Below are 26,018 nucleotides of genomic sequence, written 5' to 3' on the forward strand. Positions count from 1 at the left end.
TATACATCACTATTTAAATAAAACAAAAATTTTCATTATTTTAAATGTATAATTCGATCTCAAGTCACACTAGTCACTAAAAGAGATAATACAAATCCGATTTAAAGCTATCAAATAACTTAATAAATACCTATGCTATATATACAAATTAATTTACAAAATTAAGTGTTATCTATATTTGTTCATTAGTATGAGCAATCGCTCATACAGTAGTTTATTGGCATCAATTCCCCACATGAAATCCATGTGATTGAAATTTTTGTACGGCACTTGGACTTCCACTGCATTGGGAAGCTTTTTGGCTAAGTAGGAAATGTCCTGAAAATTCTAAATTAATAACAATACATTATATTAATTGAATAAATTACTTCTTGCTTCACAAAATTATCTCCTGTTCCATATAACAGTAACACTGGATGGGTCACCTGAGATATGTTGTAACTTTGTGGTGTTGTGCTGTTGTATTTTTCTTTATTCAAGGTAAAATTACCATAATTGAGGGATTCGAATTTACCTAGAAACCAGAGTCGGTTATAAAATAAATTATTGCTGGTCAATAAATTCACCTGTCGTGTACAATTGCATGGTATGCATTGCTAAATACAGCGACGTACCCGACGGGTAATAGGATAAAATTGATGGAAGGCTCGTCTGGAAATTTATATGATGTTGCAATTAATTTAATCAACGTCTTTTAATACGTACGGTGTTAAATTGAGCGTGATCGTCTCCTACCATCATAAAAATGGCACCAACACACAACGCTTGAGTTGGCATGCCATCCTTGCAGAAGAACTCCAATATTTGGGAAAAGTATTTTCGCCTAGGGAGCACCCCGTAAATGTTTTCTTGCATCAGCATCTCCTACAATTGAAATTTAGTTTAATTACTACGATAAACAATTATAGTTCGGATTAAATTAGAATTATGACCAGTCTTAAACAACTCCAATCGTACTACTTACTTACACTCAAATACTTCACTGGCGACAAAAGCAATTTATGGGTAAAGGAAATTGGATGAGTTACATACACAAGTGGCGCCAGTGCGAGGTGAGCTCTTATCTTGCTATTGTATTCGGGTTTGAGGGCGCACATTATCAGTCCAACGGTTGAACCGATCGAGTGGCCCAAGAAGAAGAGACTCTGTTGGTTCGCCACATCCAGTATGTAGTCTATAATTGCTGGCAAGTCGTATTTAGCTACTTCCTCTAATCTGTGTACAAAAAATAATGGTACTATAAGTAAATGTTTTGTTTAAATGATGTAAACGTACCCAAAATTCCAATATTCTTCGTCTCTTTGTGAGTCTAGAGTTTGGTGTTTATTGGAGTACACGTTCCCCCTCATGTTGCTTAACCAAACATCGTATCCAGCTTTGGCCAATATGTAAGCTGAAAATAAACAAAATTTATACGTTTAACTTTTGTACGATTCCATTAAAATATCAATCAGATAAAATAAGTTTTGCTTTCAAACGAATCACTTGGATTTTAATGGAATTCGGTGTACCCGTTTGATTGGATCGATCCTGTCTAAACATACAAATCACACACTCGGACCGTGAGAGGCGGCACTTACCGATGAAAATGAATTTCAATCAGAAAACGAACGCGAAAACCATTATCATTTATCATTTAACTTAGCGCCGAGCTCATTTGTGCGGTTCGCCAAGTGCAATTTTTCAGGGAATTGACTTACACCAACATCTATCATTTTATTCTAGATAGATACATTAATTTTTCAGCGTCAAATTCAGTAATGTTTTACCTAACTTTTGGCAATTTATCTTTATGTAGCTGAAGGACAACGCGAATCCGTTTGTATATCCTCGGGAAATGCACATTTTGTAACTGTTATTAATGGCTTATATTTCCCTTGATTTATCAAATTTTGGCTAACGATGCAATTACTTACGCATATCCTTTCCACCGCCTCGGAACAACCAGGAATCAGACGCAGCCAGGAGCCCGTGCTGGAACAATGCTATCGGTCTTTGGGAACTTCTTCCAGTTTTTTCTTTGGCGTGTGGTATTCGGTGTAGAGTTAAAATGTGACCACTTTCCGAAGTCACTTCGTGGTTTTCGAAGGTGTATCCTTGAGCTTCCACCAATAATTGCTGAAACGAATTAAATATAATTTGAGACCGTTTTATAACACATAAATATATAAGTAGTTGCCTTGAGCACTAATACCAATCAATTTTCTTATACTATTCTTAAATATTGTATCAATAAAGTGATTACTTGCTCTAAGGCTATAATATTTATTTTCCTGTTAAGTAGAAATAATGTTAGAGATCTATAATTAAGTAAAACTCAGTAGTTAACTATTTATACATCAAACAAGACATTACACACATCGCTAACTCTATTTATGTGAAGCAATGAACGTATAATATAGATTTATAATTTAGTATTTACCACTTAAAGTGAAGTCTTTATGAATGTTAAATATCATTAATCTTTAATAAAAATATATGTGAACACTTTGCAAACGAACTCTTATTGAATGGGCAGTAAAAACAGTTATAATTACCAATTAATGGTAATTATAAAACACTTGAAAAACACAGGAGTGCAGTTATATTTCATTAGATCTTAAAATATGGTGATCATTATTGTAGCAACTTTTTAATATTTTAGCCATAACTTTTTTATTTAATATGAACTGTTGAAATAATATTAATTTATTATTGTTGTTTTATTATATAAACTGTGATATTTTTATTTTATAAAATGTTACATATAATTTTCTGAATAGAGCTGGACACAAATATAGCAAACTTAATTTTGAAAGGGATTTTTATTGATTAAATCTATGTTAATTAATTTAACATTAACACTTTGCGTAGTATCTTTTTAACGACGAAGAGTTAACGACATCTCCATATTCCTTCAAACTTCTTGAAGTGTTCTCCATGTTTCCTATAGGGTTGATGTCTGTAGATTGGGACAGACAATATAAAATATCGTTGATTTGGTCATTTAATCAATTCATCACAATTCTGGACTTGTGTTTGGGATGGTTTTTTTGTTAAAACACATTTATTAAGAACATCGTTTCTTCAATATATGGTATCAAATTGTTGTTTAATATATCCTTGTACCTAAATCAGTCTAAGGAGGCCTAAGCAGGACAAAATTGGGGGTTTCCTGACAATTTTGTCTATTAAAAAATGAAAAATTACCCAATATTTTAAGTACTGGCATTCCCTTCAAGTAGTACTGCTCATATTTTAAATATATTTTAATAAGTTGTTATAATTTTGGCCACTACTGTATAAATAATTAAGGAAAATGTTAATGAACATACAAAAACTAATAAAACTTCAATAAACATCAGTCATCTAATACATGATCACATGAAGATCACCTTAAAAGTGCAGAAAGACCTTCTGTGATCTATAAAAAAATACCATTTACGACGTTTACATTCCGTGCCTGAGTTACAGATCGAAATGCCAAAAATTCAATTTATTCTATTACGAGACCACCTTTAATTATAGTATAATCTCAATTTAAACTTTACATCAAACGTACTCGTATTGCATGACAAAACCCAGTAACAGAAACGTAGAAATCCTGCACGGCTTGAATATAATATATTTTTTATGTGGCGATGCAATGCGTGCATACTTTATGTAACATAACGGTTGTGAAACGTATGACAAAAAATAAATTGTGTCGTACATATTCTAATCGAATTCAAACGAGATCACAACATCTTACCAAATCGTGTAGTGACATAGGTTAATTTTTCTGGATGTTGCAAAAATGCGACATTACAATTGTCGAAGGACTGTGATATTTTTTTGGGTTTAAGTCGTATCGAATTGTTCTTGTTAACAATACGCGAAAAAGAAATTGTTAACAATTAGTCGATTAAACTGGCTCAAGTTTCATTCGGCACGTTAGTATTCTTTACAAGGTTCGACGTGTCGATTTTATCGTTAAATTATATATCGAGTGAAAAAATGCGCATTCAAGTTCAAGACCGCATATTATGTAAATTATCTAATCGATTACTTATTGTGCTGAAATTTTAAATAAGTTGCATAATACACTAATGGATGCGCCACCATTAATGACCGTTCCTTGTTTATTTATAGTTTTATTGATACAACATTATGAATTTATTACTTAAGACGTTAGGATATAAGTATTAAAACAAAAATATAACAGGGGTGACATCCTTTTTAGTTCCCCTTAATCATAGAAGAAGTTAACATAAATAATCTTAATTACTAGTACCCAGCTGATTTGTGTTTGTATAACATTGTACATTAGAGTATATGATATCTAAATAAACTAACACTAATGGAAAACAGGAAAAGAAACACAGTAATGCAGAGCAATTGTGAAATGTCACGAAATCTGCATTTCTATCAAGCTCTATTAAACACTTTCGTCATTAAAACATAAACATATTTTAGCACTTCTTTTTAGAAATAGTAAAAATAATTGAAAATCTAATCATTATATTGTTTTTAACTGAAATATTCTCATTTCCATCGGCTGAAATTAATTTTTTTGACGATTCACATATTTTATAATATTTAAAAAAACATTTAGGTTACAGATCCTCGTTGAAAACGAAACCGAGTTCTCAATATACAGATGACAAATGCTTTTTGTATCCGTAATTGGTGAAAGTGAAAATCTCCTGACCAAAACTGAACAGGATACATTTATGAATCGATGCTTTTCAAAATATTTTGACCGAATCATGTCTTAAACAATGGCTATTAGTTTATATAAATTGGGCGTACAATGACGTGGTGTCGAATTCGTTAGGGTAATTATGTGTAATTAGGCAAAAGTGAAATTCCAAATATTTTTTTCGCACAATAGATAAATTGAGATCAAAATTCTCTCCTTGTGTGAGGAGGTGGTAAATATTTAATTATATAACTTTCATTTAAAGCCGCCAAATTAGCACGCAAACTCTAAATAAACGGGTATAATTACTAAAAACGTTTGAATATTTAATTAAACCTTACCACGATTCGCAATTTACGCAGGACCAATTACAATCTCCTTGAATCGAGTTGAAAAAGGATATTTTCAACGACAACTTTTTAATGAAAGGTAGATGTGTGGAAAGGAACGTGTAAAATTATGCCAAGGATCTGCTGTTTGTTGTTTCTAAATTAAAAAGCATACAACATAAATTTTTTGATGACTCAGGGTGAAATCCCCGCAAAACGGAAACAAAAACGTGCAAACACTGTTCCATAGTTTACTATATTGTACAATGTAACAAAATTTGTCTAAAACCGTTCCACAAGTCGAGCATTTATTGTACTTTGTACACTAGGTCAAATAGACGTTAACTTAACATAATTTAAAAATACTAACTGTTAATTCAAGGAAATTATACATAAAGATTTGCTATCAAATTTTATTTAAATTACCTTCAAATTGGCAACCTAATTATTCAAAATTGTGGGAAGCCATTAACAAACTAAAACAGCAACTATTTAAAAAATGGAACTTGTAAGTGACATTAAAAGCTGTACAATTTACAATGTTATACACAACAAATAAATTAAAATATCGCAGGAAAATTTGTCTGTATTACAAAATCATTGTTCTTGATATAACGTCAATGTTGAGGTAGTTGAGTAGTTGACATTGGTTAGTTTTATTAATATGAATCTCAATGTCATTATCAATTCATAGAAAGTTTAATGTGAATTTCAATAAAAGAAGGTTTTAAATATTTATTTATAAATAAATGCATCACTTGCATTTTTATTTAGTTAAGGGTAAATTAAAAAGTATATTTTATTCAATAATAATATTTTAATTTTCTATATTTTATCGTAATTGTAACTTTTTTATTTAATTATTTTTTACAAACAGTATAACCTTTCTGTAGACACTCTTTTATATTTGAAACCAAAATTAAATTTGTCTTTCTGACGTAATTACTAATTTTCAGATTAGATGGTTAAAGTATAAAAAGTTTATGAAATATGGATATCGTATTTTCCATGTCTTTCAGTTATTAAATATCTCTTTATCAAGAACAAACAGTAATATCTAAAATTAAAAGTAATTTAATATATTAAAATTATATTTTTAGAAATTTTAAAGGTATATTTGATTTGCTCTCATCTCAAAATTTTAACAGTTTTCCAAATAAAATAAAATAATAAATAAATAAAATAAATACATAAATGAATAAATTAGATAAAAAAATATATAAAATAAAATAAATAAAATAAAATAAAGTAAAATAAAGTAAAATAAATAAAATAAAAAAAATAAAATAAAATAAAATAAAATAAAATAAAATAAAATAAAATAAAATAAAATAAAATAAAATAAAATAAAATAAAATAAAATAAAATAAAATAAAATAAAATAAAATAAAATAAAATAAAATAAAATAAAATAAAATAAAATAAAATAAAATAAAATAAAATAAAATAAAATAAAATAAAATAAAATAAAATAAAATAAAATAAAATAAAATAAAATAAAATAAAATAAAATAAAATAAAATAAAATAAAATAAAATAAAATAAAATAAAATAAAATAAAATAAAATAAAATAAAATAAAATAAAATAAAATAAAATAAAATAAAATAAAATAAAATAAAATAAAATAAAATAAAATAAAATAAAATAAAATAAAATAAAATAAAATAAAATAAAATAAAATAAAATAAAATAAAATAAAATAAAATAAAATAAAATAAAATAAAATAAAATAAAATAAAATCAAATAAAATCAAATAAAATCAAATAAAATCAAATAAAATCAAATAAAATCAAATAAAATCAAATAAAATCAAATAAAATCAAATAAAATCAAATAAAATCAAATAAAATCAAATAAAATCAAATAAAATCAAATAAAATCAAATAAAATCAAATAAAATCAAATAAAATCAAATAAAATCAAATAAAATCAAATAAAATCAAATAAAATCAAATAAAATCAAATAAAATCAAATAAAATCAAATAAAATCAAATAAAATCAAATAAAATCAAATAAAATCAAATAAAATCAAATAAAATCAAATAAAATCAAATAAAATCAAATAAAATCAAATAAAATAAAATAAAATAAAATAAAATAAAATAAAATAAAATAAAATAAAATAAAATAAAATAAAATAAAATAAAATAAAATAAAATAAAATAAAATAAAATAAAATAAAATAAAATAAAATAAAATAAAATAAAATAAAATAAAATAAAATAAAATAAAATAAAATAAAATAAAATAAAATAAAATAAAATAAAATAAAATAAAATAAAATAAAATAAAATAAAATAAAATAAAATAAAATAAAATAAAATAAAATAAAATAAAATAAAATAAAAAAATAAAGTAAAATAAAAAAAATAAAATAAAATAAAATAAAATAAAATAAAATAAAATAAAATAAAAATGTTAATTTTGACAAAAGTAGCTTAAATCCTATAAGTATTTGTAGAAAGTTTTCACCGTTAGTGAAAAAAAATTAATAAAATAATTCTTAGACTTTTTTGAAATCTACCAAAAATAATCAATTTGGGATACCTTACAGAATAAAGAAAGTTGTGAATCACATCAACATAACTTATGATGCAGTTAAAAAAATAAATTACTGATTTAATTTTAAATTATGTATGAATTTTCTTTTTAGCCTTTTTTGTAACAATCAAAGGTCAACTCACTGTTTATGTGTGGGTATGCAAGATATTTTTAATCTTAAGAATTACGTGCAATTTATTAACTTATTGCTCATTTCTCATTAGACGTGGGAAGAATAATAAAACCGTACATTAGTTTAAAGTCTTTGAACTTGGAATTTTATTATTATAACGCTAAACCTTTTTGTTATCGTTCATTGTATCAAAATATTTACAGTAAAACATGTGCGGAAGTAACGTTGTGATGTTTATTAATTCAAGAATAATATTATTTTACCCTATTAAAGCGAAATGGTAGAAACAACAAGCCAATTAAATTGGAGAAGTAGAAATTTCTATTGATCATATTGCGTCCCCATAGTGTGCGTCTGCCGGGCGTAATGGGACTGAGATAATTGAACAATATCAATAAAATAGAATTTCACCTTTCCTTGAACTTGACAGTGATTACGGCTTAATGGGAAAGTAGGTACAGCGACGAGATTCGTCATCGCATGTTCAAATATTTCAGATATTTTAATGATGTTATAATAAAACCGGTACCTACTTCCATTGAGTCAATAAGAAATTCAACGTCGTCCAAATACAACCGGAATACAAATCAGTTGGCGCCATAGTTTTACACATTTTACACATCGACGAAAGGAATCGCCTTTTTTTACTGTTTACGCACTCACCGCTGGCGGCACGTCGAAACTCTTGGCCGATATCCTTTGGCCGCCCAATTTCGGTCCGACGATGAACTCCAAGATGCTGAGCGCACTGCACACCTGAAGTACGACCAGTACGTGCAACAAATTACCGGGGAACCTGGTCGGCCACATTTTTTCACTCTCGCACGACAGAACGTATTTCGTTAAATTTGGGTCACCAACACCGAAACTTTTTTCACGATCGTTTGATTGTCGTTAAACATTTTATAGAAGCACGGTCGATACGCGCAGACACCGACTGACTACAGGTGGTTATTATTTTGTCGTAAGAAAGCCAACGGTATGAATGAGACTTTGGATCTCATGTAAGAATAAATAACTTTTTTCGACGTGTGGGGATAAAAATGTCTCGGCAATGTTTATGCCACCTCTGCGTGCTTTTGATGCTCTTGCACGTTGTCCGTTGCGGACGCTGGTACTCTGGTAATCCACGTTTTGTGATATAATTTCGTGGTTTAGTCTTGCGAAGGTTCACGTGAAATGGAACGAACAATGGACAGATGGATCTAGTTAAATTACTGTTACCATTAACAACGAATTTCTGAACTGGGTTGTTATTAAAATGATTAACCTGCACATTAATCTATAATTGTGATAAATAAAATGATTTATATATAAACCTTCTCACCTTATTCTCTTATTTTCAGGAGATTAAGGTGGTGAAATTTCTAATATTTAATATATATTTTTTAGTTTTATTTTTAACTTGATTATACTGCAAAATTAATTAATTTTATTAACACGACATAAATTTTTATAATAAAAATAATAAAAAAACTAAGAAAATACTTTTGAAGATTTTATTAGACTTTGATGGGCACAGTGACTTTTGGAGAAAGTTCTAAAGTAGGTAATAACTAACTTTTATTAAGAAATATTTTAATTTTGTTTTTTATGTATTAATAATAGTTATCTCATAAATTTAAAAAATAGGGTTTAGAAAACTATTTATTATATTATTTTTATTATAATAAGTTTAATTACTATTTTATTTTAATATAAATATTTTATTTTAATATAAATACTTTGGAGTTCTAATGTAAATATAATAAATATTTTTGTTTGTTTTAAAGTAAATATTAATAAAAACAAAATTAAAAGACAAAAATGTTATTTTATTAGTTTCAAATGGTTTATTTTAATATTAAATTTAAATTGGTATTTATATATTTCAAGTAAACGATAAAATAATTACAAATTGATTTAAATTCTCTAATTAAAGAAATATTTTTGAGATCTGTTATGATTATAATAACTTTTTGCATTTGCTTTTACGCAATTTTTTGTAAAAACAATTTAAAAAAAATATATAAAAAATAAACATTTTTTATAATAATGAAATATATTTAATTTCTTAAATAAAAACTAATAATTAAAAAAATTATTAGTTTTTATTTATTTTTATGCTTTAAATTCGCTAATTGTACTTAATGAAATATTTTAAAATCATAATATTATTATATAAATTTTTTTTTAAATAAATTTTAGTAAAAGCAAAATTAAAAAATAAGTTATTTTTAACACATTTTATACAACATATATATTATAACAAAGATACGATTATGTTTTATTTTAATAATAAATTTCATATAATAATAATAATAATAAATAATTAACTCTTACTACATTTAATTTTAATAATTATAATTTCTAATACCCTAATAATAATAAAAATTTAATAATAAAATTAATTGCAGCAATATTTATTTAAATTTATAGTAATTACTATTTATGAAAAATATATAATAAAAGAATTTATCTTAATTATTTTTAAGACACTTTTCTATCGCTTGATGTATTTCTAAGGGACATTTCATAAGTAAAAAAATAATAATTAAAAAAATGATTTAATTTCTCTTAATTGTATTTAATGAAATACATTGGAGTTCTAATGTAAATATAATAAATTTGCTATTTTATTAGTTTGAAATGGTTTATATTAATATTAAATTTAATTTGGTTTTTATATATTTCAAGTAAACGATAAAATAATTACAAATTGATTTAAATTTTCTATTTAAAGAAATATTTGATCTGATATGATTATAATAACTTTTTTGCATTTATGAAAATTTTTGAAATCAAAAAATAAACATATTTTATGATAATGAAAAGTATTTAATTTCGTAAATAAAAACTAATAATTAAAAAAGTTATTTTATTTTTAACACATTGTATAACAACAGACATGATTATGTTTTATTTTAATAATAATTTTTATAATATAATAATAATAAATAATTAAAAAATTACTCTTACTACATTTTATTTTAATAATCATAATTTCTAATACACTAATAATAATAAAAATTTAATAATAAAAATTAATTGCAGCAATATTTATTTAAATTTATAGTAATTACTATTTGCCTTGTGTTCATATACTGGTTGGCCTTTTGGACATTTTTTTCATTTAGAATATACAATCCTCATATGAATAATTGAGATCATTATCAACCTTGAGACATTTACGCAAATTATTACGCATGCCAATTTTCCAAGATTATTTTCAAGATAATTCACGATATTAAATATAATTGGCATTGAGTGATTTTATGTAAATATTTCTTTGAACATATTTATGGAATAATTTTATAATTATGCTATGAAATATTAAATAATATTCCTATTTAAAAGTCATAATAAATTTTAGATTAAAATATTTTCAATTTAAACTATTTATTACTGATAATAAAGTAAATTGGTTTTAAAATTTTATAAACAAAATACTTTTTTTTATTTACAAAATTTGATTAATTTCTGTCCTTACAAAGTATTATTTTGTAATATTTAACAATTTAATATAATCAAGGTTTTTCGTACTTGTTATTAACATTGATAGATCTAATTATATTAAAATTATTGAATGTATTACAAGATCATATAGATTGGTAGTTATTAATAAAAATTATATTGGCTAAAGAAAATTCTTCCACTCTTTCTAAAATGTTTACGTTTAGATAATTACCCTTGAATCTTGTTTGTTGCATCTAATTATTAAGCAAATTGTTTATCATATTTCACCTTGTTATTACATTTACATCCCGAAGTTTTTTTATTAGTAGATATAAAATTAATGTCATAGTCACTATAAATTTTTATTGATGTGCATTAATGTAATTTAATTAACTGTCAGTGTCATTTCAAAATCAGTTGCATTCATATAAACGCCTCGATTTTTGATGGGCTTTTTATTCGTAATTTTATGGTTCGGTTTACTGGGAGGTTTATCCACCACTTTATGGATACTTGATCATTTTTCAGTGTCCGTTCATAAACTTCCCAATGCAATACCGTCCAATATTAACCTGTAACTTTTAAATTCATTTACCACATTGTCAAAATGGCTCAGGCGTTTATAACCACCAATTTGGACACTTACAGATGGCCTCCTTATCAAGACCGTGCTGAAATGTAATTTGTACGTTTAATTTTGATGACTATCAAAGGAAATAATTTTCAGACATGTAAGTTTGGTAGAAAAATATTATACTTCAGTACCGGCTGGAGAAAATGAGTGGAAAGTGGTCGACGCCAATCCCGTGAAACCTTTTGAACACGTATGCAAATTTGTATTGGGCACTTAAAATTTTTACTGTGAACGTTTTCTACAGATTTCCAACGAGGAATTGCGAAAATTCATTAAAAAATTGGTACTTTCACGTTACAGAACATCGTATCAGGACCATTACCGCGATCCACGTGACGGTAAACTTATACGAATTCCAAAATAAAAACTACACGGGTGGGTTTCAGCTCAGGAACAAGTAATGGACTTGCTTTCCAAGCATGAGCTGCAGCTGTACAAAGATGCCGAGCACTTGAACACATACACGGGGAAAACTTTGAAGGTTCCACCTCAGGCAACTTTCCGAAAGAGTACTCGCAATCAAGTACGCAACTTTAAAGTAATTAACCAGTTTTTCCAGTTTTCGGATACTGTCGTCCTCGGAGATTTGGTCCAAAGTTGACATCGTACCAGGTCCACCACGGGACCATAGCCTTCCGCAGCTTAAGAGGCGACTACATTGAAAGAGACGTGGAAGTCGTCGAAGTACCAGACTCCAAACCGACTAAGAAGAAAGCGAAATTGAAAAAGAAACATGAAAAAACTGATGCCTGTGAATGTAAGGAGGATTTGAAAATTAAAAAGTTGGTCCACCGACAATAATCGATTTGTAATTTATGTGCGACAGTTTAATAAATTGACGGAGACTCGATTTTCCATGAATATTTATTCAGTTAATCAGGATTCCTCATAAATTTTAATGTAAATTCAAATCCTCAAGCACTTTGTATTAATTGAATTTTTGTTAAATCTGTCTGATGGAAATTACTATTGCCGAAACGGTTTACAGTACATTATTATTATCCACAGTTTTCATGTGGAGTAAACTACATGATTGCTACCGTATTGAGAAAACTACAATTTGCGTTACAACATGATGCTGATGTTATCAATAATTATTATTTACGTAGCGATGTAATAATCGTCAATTACATTCGTGTAATTACATTTTGTGTATATTTTGTTGGTATCCAATTACGCGTTAACGTGCAATACTCTTCTTGGTGACCCCAAAAGTGGGTCACGCATTATTAAATATTAGATTAGAAAATTTTTTAAGATTAAAATGCACGTTATTAATGCTGAATCATTAAAAAGGTTTACTTTTTCCAGGATTATTAAACGATGACATAAATACATACGCATAATTTCAATTTTATCCTTTGTCCATTGTTTTAGATTTTGGATGATATTGTAATTATGACATTTAAATACGTGAGTGGAATGGTTTGTATTATTTAGACGTATTTGGATTGTGAATGAAGGTTTTTAAATATGGATTGTGTTTGTGTACCATTGTTTTTCTGTTATTTTGAGAGAAAGTTAATGTTATTTTAATAAATATTTTGTATATTTCATTGATTGTTCTGCATGAAATATTTTCTTCCAAGTTATTATATTTTACACTAAAAACTTCTCAAAAAACAATCAATATGTTTACATTTTTCATATTTTAAGTCATGAGGACTTAAGTTTTTGTTTTAATTATAATCTTTATTGTAATATCGTAACAATTTATGTGTTATAAGATAAAATATAATTTGAATAAGGTTAATATTAGTTTGAAACCCTTTTTATTAAAATAAATATGATATTTTATGTATATTTTAATAGGAAGGTTCTCCTTATCTTAGTTTGCCATTTTGTCTTCAATCCCATATGGCAAAATCCATATTTCGGCATTACTTGATCGTATAGAAAATTTCTATTTACATTTTTTGTAGGAAATTTGATGCCCTACAAAAAAAGTATTTCACAATTTTTTAATAACTTTTACTGCTTAGAAGCTATCGAAGGTCAAAGTTAAAGAATTTAATGAACATTTATTTTTTAGTTCTAAATTTTAAATCTCGTAGATAACTAAATATTAGAAAATGTCTTACATATATTTTTGTAGGAAGTTAAACGCTACACAAAAAAGGTTTCCTGGGGTTAATCGATTACTTTTAGATAAAAATTTGCATTCGAATCCCAGTACGTAGTGATTTTAATAGTTTTTTAATAAATATTTAAAATTTATCCTTTATTAACCTCTGATATCTTGTAAACGGTAAGAGTTATGAAAAAATTGTAAGATACCTTTTGTGTATAATGTGTAATTTCCTACAAGAAATGTAGATAGTACTTTTTTGTATGATTAATTAATGACGAGATATGGATTTTGCCGTATGAAACTGAAGAAAAAATGGAAAACTGAGATGAGGAGGATCTTTTAATAACTATTTTATAATCTTTAATAACGGGTCTTTAATTTATGAAGAAATATTTATGAATTAATAACGTTTTTTCCTAATTAATAAAAAATAATATTGTGATATAAATCAAAGGTGTAGATTTTTATAAATATTTTCAGTGTGACGAAACAATATAGATAAATCAGAAAATTGTATAAATGAAACCATATTAATAATTGTTTGATTTTTATTTCTAATAACCAATTTGGAAATGAGAAATATTATAATACTTTGTATATTATTTTGTTTCTTTAATCACACATATGATAAGTAAAAATATGTTCTTAATAACCATTCAATCAAATCAGTAAATCTAATTGGTTTTAAATTTATTAGTAAAAGAAATATTAAAGAAATAGTTTTTTTTCTATTTATAATCTATTCATAAATACATTTGAGTTAATAGGCATTTATCAATATTTTCTGTTTGACAAAACAATATAGATAAATCAGAAAATTGTGTAAATGAAATCACATTAATAATGGTTTAATTTCATTTCTATGAAACCAATATGGAAATGTAATGTTTAGTTTCTTTTATATTAAGTAGATTATTTTATGAGCTTTCTTTATATGTTGAAAAATTCAATTTCCAATATAATTTTATGGATTTTCGCGTAAAATGCTGATAAATGCATATAATGTGTATTGATTTCAAAGGCAATAGCTGTGAACTAGAAATATACGCATAATAAAATTTCCATATTCATAGGATCCCGCAGCGCATTCAAGTAAATAAAACGACATTTCTATTTTCATTTTCTTTTATTTATATATATTTATATATTTACATATCTCAAAAATATATTAAAAGCTTATTACATTAAAGCAATAAAGACAGTAATAACTACCATTTTGAATAAAATTAACAAAAAACCTTTAACTTTACAATATAGGACTATATTGAGCAAAGGTGTAAAAAATCCTATACATTATTTGATATAGCAAAAAAGGTACTTAAAAAACAATATTAATAAGTTTTAGATTATTCTTCACTCCTGTTAACCCTTGGATATAACTGCAACAAACAATGGATATTAATAAAGGCATCAACGCAGATTCAGTAAGACTTACACCTAGTAAATTCCTTGGAACATAACCTTCTTTATCTCCTAATCTGGACCACCACCATTCCCTTTCGTTCTCGTCACCCTTCCGGAGTATGGTGAATTGTTGTCCAGCTTTGAAGCTCAACTCGTCTGGCTGTTGGGCGGTGTAATCAAATACCGCATAAACCACACCACCGGACAGGATTCCTAGTTTCTCTTGTACACCTACAGGGAAAACGTTTCGTTCAGTTCAAGCCTTAGGCAAACTTCGTTTTTTGTCTGATACTCACTGTACAAATATTCCGAACATCCGTCGAACCCTTCCTCGTCCTCCTCGCACTTTTCCGCCGCCGTCTCGTGATCGCTCAACGTGGTGGCGAATATGCAAGCGCCGTGCTCCACCAAGAACTTCACCATGGTGAGATTGTTACAACTGGCCGCGCAATGCAACGGCGTCCACCCGTCACTGTCCTGCGCGTTAACGTCACAACCGAACTCCACCAGGAATTTCACGATCTCGATGTGACCGGCACAGATTGCGTTGTGCAGCGCGGTGATTCCCTCGTCGTTGGCCGCACTGGGATTGGGCACCTGCGTGGCCGTCTTCTTCACCAGTTCCAGCTCACCCTCGAGACTCGCGTCCAACAACAGAGCCAGGGGATCGAAGCTGACCCTCCTGCTCAGGTTCGACTTGCCGGTCTGTTTCAGGTTGCCCTTTTTGCAACGCCGGATCACGCCGTCGAACGACTTGTCGTCCTTCGTTTTCAGGTCGGCGTCTTCGATCGACGATCTGTCGGTCTCGTCCTTGTTATCCTTCGGCTCGGTCGGACTGTTATCCGAGTCGTTTTTCTCAGGGTTTTGCAACTCTGGAAAGTGAATTTGGGGCAGTTCGTTTCGTCTGTTGTTAAACAGGTTCGATTTGGATGTGCTAACTGTTCTAAGCTTGGGTTGTTCGCTCAGGGGTTGCTTTTTGATCGTTAGTGGTTTCGCCTTGATTATCATTTCGGGATTGGACTGATTGGTGTTATTCGAGGCCGACTGTAAGTAGCTTTTAGTGGGCAAGTTACCTGGTTTGGGGGGATTGTGGAAGCTCGGCGGCGGCGAGGGTTTATTACCTTCGTCCGGCGGCTCCGTTAGGGGCAAGGGCGGTGGCGGGGCATTGTCTTGGTCGAGGACCGACTGTGTTTGGCGCGGTGGCGGCTTTATCGCCGGCTTTGGTGGCAAGGCGGGCTTCGAAATTTTGTCCAGCGACACTTCCGGGGTGCTCAGGGGCGTGCTGGTCGATTGCGGTGGCGACAGTATTAGCGACTGCTGAGAGTTGTTCGGCAGCGGAACTGCAGGCGGTTGCTTGTTGGAATTTATTGTCTGTGGTTCCACTGGTTGTACTTTGATGGAGGAGGTTTGATAGATGTTAGATAGGATGCCAGTGTGTTGGATCGATGTCGGAGCAACACTACTTATTGGCTTCTGAAAATATTTACGAGATTCACAATTATTTAATTAGAATTTAAGAACGGAGGACTAGCTTAAAGTTATAAATATGTGATATGGTAATTTTTTGGCTCAGTTCATGCATTTATTTTTGTTGCACGGGTTATTTTTAATTGTTGTTTTGATTCGTATAAACAAATGCGAAGAATAATTAACATTACTCACCTGATATGTGTTAAACGAGTTGCTCGTTGTTACTGGGTAGTTTTCCTTCTGCTTATCATCTAAACCGTTTCCATTTGATATGGACGATTGGTCACTAGTTTTCTTACTCAGAAGATTATGTTGGTTCAGTGGCGTAGCAATATTTTTGTTTATCACATTCAGAGGCGCACTATGAACAGTCATATGCGTACTCTGCATGTTCCCATTGATATGATTTGATATGTTGCTGTTGTCGTTCTCCTTGCTTTCAGCATTTATTTCCGGCTTGGATATTCTATTAGGCAGCAGATTCACCGTGAACTTGGTGTTGTAGGGCAAAGTTTGATACTTTGGATCCGACTTCGAAACCGAAAAGTCCTTCAGGACGTCATTGTCATCATTTTTCTGCGAGTACAAGTTCGCCATCTTATTAGCCAAATCCACGGCGTCCTGGTTACTATTGGGAGAGTCTGCATCTTTTTTGATATGATTCGATTGGTGATATACTGGATGATATGCTAAGTTGGGTTGCTGAAATAATAATTAACCCATTAGTTCATCCGTATTTTGTGCAGTGATGCACCTGAATTGCCACAAACTAATGACTGGAAATATTCGGTTACATACGCACCTCTTGAGCGTTGCTGTTGGCGAGCCTAATTTGGTGGTTCGATTGCATCGGAACGTGATTATAAGGCTCGACCGCAGCGATGTTACCACGCGATAGCCCGTTCGTTGGTTGGCTCTGCGGTTTTCTGGAGAACGCCTGATTATTCTGGTCACTGGACCCGGTTAGCCTGAAAAAACGACACATTTCCTCATTTAGTTTCGCTCCCAGAAGTTCGAAGTTTAGTTATTATTTACTTCGGTAAACTTCAGGACGGAGGGGGAATTATAATTCGATTTGTTCTGAATAATTGGTAACTTTATCTCTTTGCAACAATGCGAAAATCTTCCATGGTGTATTGTCTGAGTCGGTTACATCGAACTTGGAAACTTTACACGATTGTTTGAAGTTGTTAAATGCGCCGTTTCCTTCCATAATTGCACGGGTCGAATAAATTTACAGTCTAATAATTCCCACCAATACCAAATTAACGTTGCCACCCCACATTTAAATTCAATAATTAACCACTAATTAATACTGGGAGGTTAATCGGGCTCGAATTGGAAATCCTGAATGTTAAACGTTCAAATCTCTTTCAGATAAATTTTTAGTACCTCACTAATTGATGGTAAGCGGCTTTGTGCGAGGCTGCGCTGATTTGATTCGCCAGCTGCTGGTTAAGGATGCGTTTTTTGTGCAGCCTCTCCTGCAGCTCGGATATCCGCTTGTCGATGGCGCTCATCTCCTCCTGACGCGCCGTCAGCGCCTCCCTTTGCTGATGTAACCTTTGATTTTGCTGTTCGTTAAGCTTGTTGCGATACTGAAACACAAATAAGTCGTTAAAACATCTTCAAAGACACACAAAGCAAAACAGATCAATAAACCGAAACAAAACACTTGTGTGTGTGTTGAAAAACTGTTATTTGAATATCAATGTTTGGCTTAGAATCTCAAACACGCTTGGCTGTCTTCGACTTAGATCACAAAAGCGTCTCGACAAATTTATGGGTGTTTGCACAAGTCGCAAGTCTGACTCTAATTGCACATATTTGTTACATCAACACGTCCTTTTTATTAATATAAATTACGAGTTTGTTTTATAAATTGCCTCCTTCGTTCAATCGATGAATGGATAAGTTTCGTAACAAGTTGAAATGTTCTTCCCGAAAACGTAAAGTAAACCAGAAACGTGTACATAAAATATTTAAAGATAACGCCTCAATTAATTTCCTGTTTTCAGGAGGCCGATGTCTATCTGAAATCGGAACACGTACCGGCATAAGATTTAGAGGTAATTCGTTATTTACATATGAAACCGCGTTTGAGAAAAGTTTGCCCCGATAACACGAAGTCAATGGGTGATTTATAACTAGAATGGTGCAGTTTTCGCCTTAATATTAAGCCGGATAAATGGGTTATCTGGATGAATACGGTTATTGGCTGAAACTGAAGTTGTTGGGCTGAAAATAATACAGTTACACGACGGGAAATTTGATTGATTACGTTTTGTGCCGACAAGACGGACAAAATCATTCAAAACAAGATAATATCTAACAAAAAGTATGTTGATTTGTTGAGCAGTTGACATCTGTATTATTAATAACGTTACGAAACTGAACAATGAAGACATTTTTTTAATATAACAAGATGAAGTTCACCGTTATCAATAAAATAGTTTGCGGATTGATTCGCCGTTATTCAAATTACTTCCCGGGATTTATTGGAAGTAATCTTAGAATACACGGATGGCGGTTTTGTCCTTTATACAATATGGAACAGCTTTGTAAAGATAACACGGGATATACGTTTCAATTTTCGTTGCTAAATTGGTTCTGGTTCAAAAGAGCTTAATCACATTTCCTCCCATTTCAACAGATCGTAAAACTCCTCATCTATACTGACAACTATCAAAGCAAAGTTGAAGTACGTACATACGTCCAATATAATTAACAGCCGATAGTGAAAACTGCCACGGCAGCATTCAGAACAGATAGGGCAGAACACGCCGAAACTGGTTGTTCGCCTGTCTTGGCAGTTTGTTATTTCCGTACATAATTCCACTGACACGGATCCGAAACTTCCTCGTCGCCCATTAAGTTTTTGCCAGTCGGTCGCAGATGTTCGATAGTTCGGCGAACGGTGTTTGTGTAATTTTGAATAAAATACGAAATATATCGACTGTCACACGGAACGTCTGTTTGTCTGTTTCCAGAGAAGTTGTTGCTTAAAATATGAACGTTTGATGTGGATATTATTGACGATAGGTCGAGCTAATAGTTTGCGGAGCCAAATATGAATGTTTGCTGGGCATTTATGTGGAAACAGGTTGTTTACTAACCATCAACTCCCTGCGGAGCTTCTCCAGTTCCAACGCCGACGGAGGTGGCGGATCCCTGTTCGTGCGTCCCCTCCTCAACTCTTCCAGCTGTCTGGTCAGCTCCTCCACTTTGGCCACCGCCAAAGACAGCTCCTTCTCCTTTTCATTGAAAAGGGCCCGTATCGAATCAAGGTCACTTGCTGAAAATAAAACGGGTTATTAGAATAATACAATCTGAAGTCATCGCCAAATGAAAACAGTAACCGAATAACTTTGTGCGGGATCATGGAAAAGTTTCTGAGGTCGGGACTTTATGATAAAGAAAAACGGATAATGGAAGCCACCGAGTGTAATTTGCTAAGTAAATGGAGAACATTTCAAACTTGTTCAGACACCGCAATAACACGACTGAAAAAAAAAATGTCGAGTGTATTTTATGAATATATTCAATGGACGGTAATTCCATCATCTCTTCTGGTTCGTCGGGTTAAAGAAGAACAAATTGGAAGTCCTTTTTTATGTGGTTATTGTTATTAAATGTAGATGTTTGTTTTGTGTTCATGTTATGAGATTTTTTATTTAAAGGCAAATTAATGTAGCCATCCAGAAATGGGACTTTTTTCCTACTTTATTGGATGTTATTTAATTCTATAGAGTGTCAATATTTTAGTAAAAAACAAATCAACAAATATTTCTTAGGGTTGTGTGTGTGTGTGTTATTACCATTTGTATCATAAATATTTAAATAAAAAATAATACATCCATCTATAGTATTTTTATGAGTTTATTAAAGATAATTAGTTTCTAGTTTTACTGGAGAAACTTTTATAAAAAACAAACAAACTACAAATTTAGCTTCGAATAACATTTTTTTAGTTCATATTTTGGACAAAATTTAATTAAACCCACATCCAACTATGGTACAAGTTTTTATGACTTATTTTAAGATTACTTGTTCTTAATTCTATTGGAGATTGAAAACTTTTATAAACAACAAACCAACTACAAATTTAGCTTCGAACAACATTTCTTTGGTTCACATCTTGGACAAAAATTAAATAAACCCACATAGAACTACAGCATACGTTTTTCATGACTTCTTTTAAGATTACTGCTTCTTAATTATATTGAAAGTTTGAAGACTTTTATAGAAAAACAATTCCACCACAAATTTACCATCGAACAACATTTCTGTAGCTCACATATTGGACAAAAAAATAATTCAACCTACATCAAAGTATTTTAAACGTTTATTCATGAGTATTTTTTAAATAATTATTGTACTTTATTTCTATTTGAGTATGAAAATTTTAATAAAAAAACCAACCAACTAAAAATTCAGCTTCAAACATCTTGTGCAAAAATTAATTAAAGCCACAGTAGCGTGTAATTTTTTTTTTAAACCGTGTGTGCCACATCCGTGCATCGTTCCCATTTCGCAAATTTATTCAGTTGATTTGGCAAGATACAAAAAGCTTCATTAAAACGCAGCCCGGCAACAGTTGAAGGGGTCGATTTATGTTTTTCTCAGTCGTTTACATGCAGAACGGAAGGTTTCATTAATCCGAACCGTTTTCGGGTATTATTAATAAACGACACACTCCTCCGTCAAGTTAACCCCCATACCACCGACACCGGGAAGTCTCATGTGACAAATTATTTTAATCTGCCTTTCATGGCGAAAGAAAAACTCGGGAGACGGACAAAACGGGGATAATTGCTTGTCTTTTCATCACTTGCTCTTCGGTTTTTACTAGGCTGAAATACGGCCCAATTTTCCGCCCCCTTACAATTAATTAAACCTTATTTTTATGCATGTAGTTGAGTTTTATGCGTGTATTAAACTCCTCGTCCATGAATAAATTGTATCGCTGGTTGATTTGTTTCGACTGATCGAATTCGGCACGGTAATTGGTGTATCAATGGGAAACACGACACATTCGGCGCTCATTTGATTGAATTTGCGGTTCGGATTTTAGAATTGTTGCCGTCATTAATTGGAGTATGCTGTTGCAAATGCGATGCGGATCGGTCCGTTTCGATTCAATCCTGCGTCGCGTCTGATCCGGACTGAAACGTCGGGTTGATGTAAAACGTACATCCGTCAAGTGTTTGTTTGAATATTGCACGCACATTCCGACTGGAAAAATATAAGTCATCAAACGGACGTGTCCCCGGGAGCGCATTGCAAATAATTAGTTTCCGGTTCCTGCAGGACGTCCCTTTCGCCCCGTATGCGACGGCAGTAAATTGAAAAAGTCTGGCGGGAATCGGGAGCGCCCGCAAATTACGGGGCCCCGCAAAGACCGGTAAACAGTCGGGTTATTGGTACTTCGTATGGTTTATCGATTCCGCGTTACCTGGACTTCGGCGTTTTATTGCGCCGGAGACAAATTATTCCTGAACGTTTATTGGAACTCGATGGGTGATAAATTATGTTTTTTGACGTTCAAGAGTTGCAATTTATTGTGGGAGTGGTGCGTTGTTTACGTGTTTTTAATTGGCATCTCCGCTTTGCCCCGTATAACGCGATCTAGAACTAAATGTACATTAGTTGCACCGACAGGAATCACATTCAGGCCAACAATTCGATTGTTCGAAATTAATTGCAGCACCAGCCGGAGTACAATTTACCGTTTTACACTTCAAATAACTCGATTTCAATGTAATTACTGATGAGATTCGCACAATCGTCAATTTGAATGTCCTGCTTCCTTATTGGTGGATTTAATAAGTTTTTGAATTGGGTCTTCCACACAAAAAGTACTCCAATTAAGTCAGATCTATGTCAAACATTTTTTATTCTTTCAAAAGCAAAATAATCACAATGAATTTTCTTTATTACCCAATCCATGAAAGACTTACAAAACCAAAAAAGAATAAAATTTATGTATCTCTCCCCATTAAAATTTTACAAACCAAACAAAAATAAGTTCTGTCAACCATTTTTGATTAGTCAGTAATAGAATTTAAAAATAATTGAATATTATATTTTATTTCTTTTTTATCCTGCCTTTATAAGCCTTACAAATCTAAGAAGGAGTTAAATTTACATTTCGGTAATAGCTAAGAAGAATAAATATCTGCTAAAGGTTATTTGGAATTCCTTTAATTATTGTTGTATCTGTGTCAATTATTTTTGGTCAGCCCATATAAAAATTACAAAGCCAAAAAAGAAATAAATTTACATTTAAATAAGAGCTAAATTGAATAATAATTGTATTAATTGTTCTTTTAATTATTGTTATATCTGTCTCAAATATTTTTGGTTCCTTAAAAGTAAAATTAAAAAATAATTCAATATTACAGTTAATTTTCTTTATTATCATGCCCATGTAAGATTTAGAAAGCCCAAAAGGGGTTAAATTTACATTTAGGTAACAAATAAGAAGAAAAAATAACTGCTAAGTCCTTTAAATATTGTTGTATCTGTGTCAAACATTTTTAGTCACCCAAAAGTAAAATTCAAAAATAATTAAATATTACAATTAATTTTCTTTGTTTTCTAGTCTAGGCTTACAAGTTAAAAACGAAATAAATTTACATTTAGGTAAGAGCTAAATGGAATAAATAACTGTTAAATATTAATTGAAAGTTCTTTTAATTCTTGTTATATTTGTGTCAAATATGTTTGGTACCACAAAAGTAAAATTAAAAGTAATTCAACATTATAGTTAATTTTCTTTATTATCCTGTCCATGTAAGACTTAGAAAGATAAAAAGGAGTTAAATTTACATTTAGGTAACAGATAAGAAGAATAAATAACTGGGAAATGTTAATTGGAATTCCTTTAAAGATTGTTATATCTGTGTCAAACATTTTTGGTGACCCAAAAGTAAAATTCAAAAATAATTATATACTACAATTAATTTTCTTTGTTAGCTAGTCTATTCAAGACTTACAAGCCAAAAATGAAATAAATTTAGATTTAGGTAAGAACTAAATGGAATAAATAACTGTTAAATATTAATAGGAAGTTCTTTTAATTATTGTTGTATCTGTGTCAAATATGTTTGGTACCACAAAACTAAAATTAAAAATAATTCAATATTATAGTTAATTTTCTTTATTGTCCTGTCCATATAAGACTTAGAAAGATAAAAAGGAGTTAAATTTACATTTAGGTAACAGATAAGAAGAATAAATAACTGGGAAATGTTAATTGGAATTCCTTTAAATATTATTATATCTGTGTCAAACATTTTTGGTGACCCAAAAGTAAAATTCAAAAATAATTAAATTCTACAATTAATTTTCTTTGTTATCTAGTCCATTCAAGATTTACAAGCCAAAAATGAAATAAATTTACTTTTAGGTAAGAGCTAAATGGAATAAATCACTGTTAAATATTAATTGGAAGTTCATTTAATTATTGTTACATCTATGTCAAAAACTAAAACTAAACTAAATTGAATATTAATTACAGTTAGCCTTATAAAAATCAAAAATGAGTTAAATTTACATTCACATAAGCCCTTGTAAGACTCACAATATTAAAAGAGTTAAATTTACATTTTCTTAACAGTTAATTCGAGAAACAGCCTTTAAATATAAATTGCAATTCTTTGTTCTTATTGATGGCAGTACCATTTCATTGCCATCAAAGTTAATTGAAAAACCCAAACGCATTAGGTTCTGTCTGCACATTCCCTTTTAATCACCACCATATAGAACATAATAAATTGAAATTCCTGCTAAAACCACTGCCTAGCAAGAGTTAATAATCTTGTGGTCAAATAAGAAAAATACACCAACACAGAAAACCGTTGCAGGTTGATTTATAAGGAGCACTCTCCCGTGATGTTACTAATTAATGTCGGCCACTTGTCACTCTGCCAGTGCAACGAGAATCCTCCATTCGCCCCTTACCCCAGCGGGAAAAAGTGGAAATCCCGGAGAACGCACGAAGTTAAGACGGACGCCCCACTCGAATGTTTCGAAGAAGTTTTCAATCCTGAAAGTTTGGTGAGGTCTTAAGAGGTGGACACGGAGGAGTCGGGTCGGCCAATCAATATTGAAATGACCGTGTTTTTGTGCCTGGGGGAACGACTTAATTCGATTTATTGGCCGGCCGATTTTAAAACATTAATCGGCAATCCCCTGAATCCAGTCGTCCGGATTCGGGACGACGTCGTTGGATTTCCTTTTTTTCCGTATCTCAGCCTTGTGTAATGGAAACGTCAGGAATTTGGGTGTTTGAAGACGACAAATAAATGGGAGTTAAAAGGTTTTCATTATTTTTTTATGGGGTCGAGCATAAAAATGCTTTGTTAGGCAGATAGAGCAAATTGAAGGCTATTAAAGCTTTAAAGCTCATGGGGAAGTGTGAAACTTTTTGGCAACTGAAATCATTATTTGTGACTTTTAAGTCTGTTGGGTAAGTAGGTCTTATTTTTAAGTCAAACGAAATATTTTTTCTTTTGAATCCATTATTTGTTAAAGTACTTAAAACCTGAAAAATGAACTTTAAGGAGTGAAATTGAAAAGAAAACGAAACATTTACTTAATTGTTTGTTCCTGAAAAAAATTTGTGAAACTAAGAAAGCAATTCATCCCTTTACTTGCTACTTGACTTACTTACATTTTCACGGAAATGTGGAGAACGTAAAAAATGTAATTTGATGCCTAACCTACATATGAAGAATTGAAATTGAAACGTACGAAACAATTTGCTGTTTACCGTTTTATGCGACTCTAAATCTGTTATAAATAGCTTTCCGCCGAATCCAACTGACTTTTCGTTTTATAAACGCAATAAACGGACTGTAATGAAAGTATTAATATAAAAGCGATAAATCAAAGGAGGAAATCGGAAGAGAAAAAACAGTTACCTCGAAATTGAGTTGGAAATATTGCCGTTCTTTCCGATCCGACTCCATAATCAAAAAATTCGACGTCAATTTTACGATCCTATTTAAGCACTACATTATTAAACTTCTTTATGAATCCGTAAAATTTCCAGGCATATCAGGGACATATTTATTGACAATACAGGGATGCATGAAAGCACATCCAAGGAGACTCGTTCACAAAGAAAGAGCATTCGTGTATATTTGAAGATTGCAGGTGAGATTATTAAAGTGAACAAAAAGAGGTCACCGCATTTGTATACAATAGAAATGAGCTAGTGCTGTGTTTTGCGCCGAGCGGAGTAAAACATAAAATTTACGCCGGAGGGTTGATTTTTATTGTCCAACCTTTAACCTACGGTTGAAAGTTTAAAATTTCTACGAACTGGTGT

General features: G+C 30.6%; 3 protein-coding genes across 8 annotated transcripts in view; 1 reads left to right on the forward strand and 2 right to left on the reverse strand.

Moving 5' to 3' along the window:
• Positions 1-57: 57 nt before the first annotated feature.
• On the reverse strand, positions 58-8,588 carry LOC109598376 (lipase 3). The gene is made up of 8 exons (XM_049969394.1): positions 8,331-8,588; positions 1,917-2,118; positions 1,276-1,393; positions 969-1,215; positions 706-864; positions 567-651; positions 369-514; positions 58-318 (listed from the first exon to the last, which is right to left on the reverse strand). Exons 1-8 carry the CDS (start codon positions 8,475-8,477, stop codon positions 169-171), a joined length of 1,254 nt encoding a protein of 417 aa, XP_049825351.1. The 5' UTR covers positions 8,478-8,588; the 3' UTR covers positions 58-168.
• A 2,921-nt stretch (positions 8,589-11,509) lies between these two features.
• LOC109598393 (uncharacterized) lies at positions 11,510-12,586 on the forward strand. The gene is made up of 5 exons (XM_020014295.2): positions 11,510-11,780; positions 11,830-11,926; positions 11,981-12,074; positions 12,123-12,245; positions 12,296-12,586. Exons 1-5 carry the CDS (start codon positions 11,710-11,712, stop codon positions 12,535-12,537), a joined length of 627 nt encoding a protein of 208 aa, XP_019869854.2. The 5' UTR covers positions 11,510-11,709; the 3' UTR covers positions 12,538-12,586.
• A 2,328-nt stretch (positions 12,587-14,914) lies between these two features.
• Positions 14,915-26,018, reverse strand: part of LOC109598398 (apoptosis-stimulating of p53 protein 1) — a 181,486-nt gene continuing 170,382 nt past the window's right edge. For 4 of the 6 annotated variants that reach the window (XM_049969386.1, XM_049969387.1, XM_020014302.2 and 1 more), the window contains 7 exons: positions 19,798-19,976; positions 18,074-18,279; positions 17,484-17,649; positions 16,874-17,383; positions 15,508-16,684; positions 15,243-15,442; positions 14,915-15,186 (listed from right to left, as the gene is read on the reverse strand). In XM_049969386.1, coding sequence (XP_049825343.1) covers positions 15,154-15,186; positions 15,243-15,442; positions 15,508-16,684; positions 16,874-17,383; positions 17,484-17,649; positions 18,074-18,279; positions 19,798-19,976 — 2,471 coding nt within the window. In that variant the 3' untranslated portion in view covers positions 14,915-15,153. The remainder of the gene's footprint in view (positions 15,187-15,242; positions 15,443-15,507; positions 16,685-16,873; positions 17,384-17,483; positions 17,650-18,073; positions 18,280-19,797; positions 19,977-26,018) is intronic. The other 2 variants (XM_020014304.2, XM_020014303.2) reach the window with 2 other exon arrangements.

Source organism: Aethina tumida, chromosome 7 (assembly GCF_024364675.1).
Source record: "Aethina tumida isolate Nest 87 chromosome 7, icAetTumi1.1, whole genome shotgun sequence".
Taxonomy (NCBI): Eukaryota; Metazoa; Arthropoda; class Insecta; order Coleoptera; family Nitidulidae; genus Aethina; species Aethina tumida.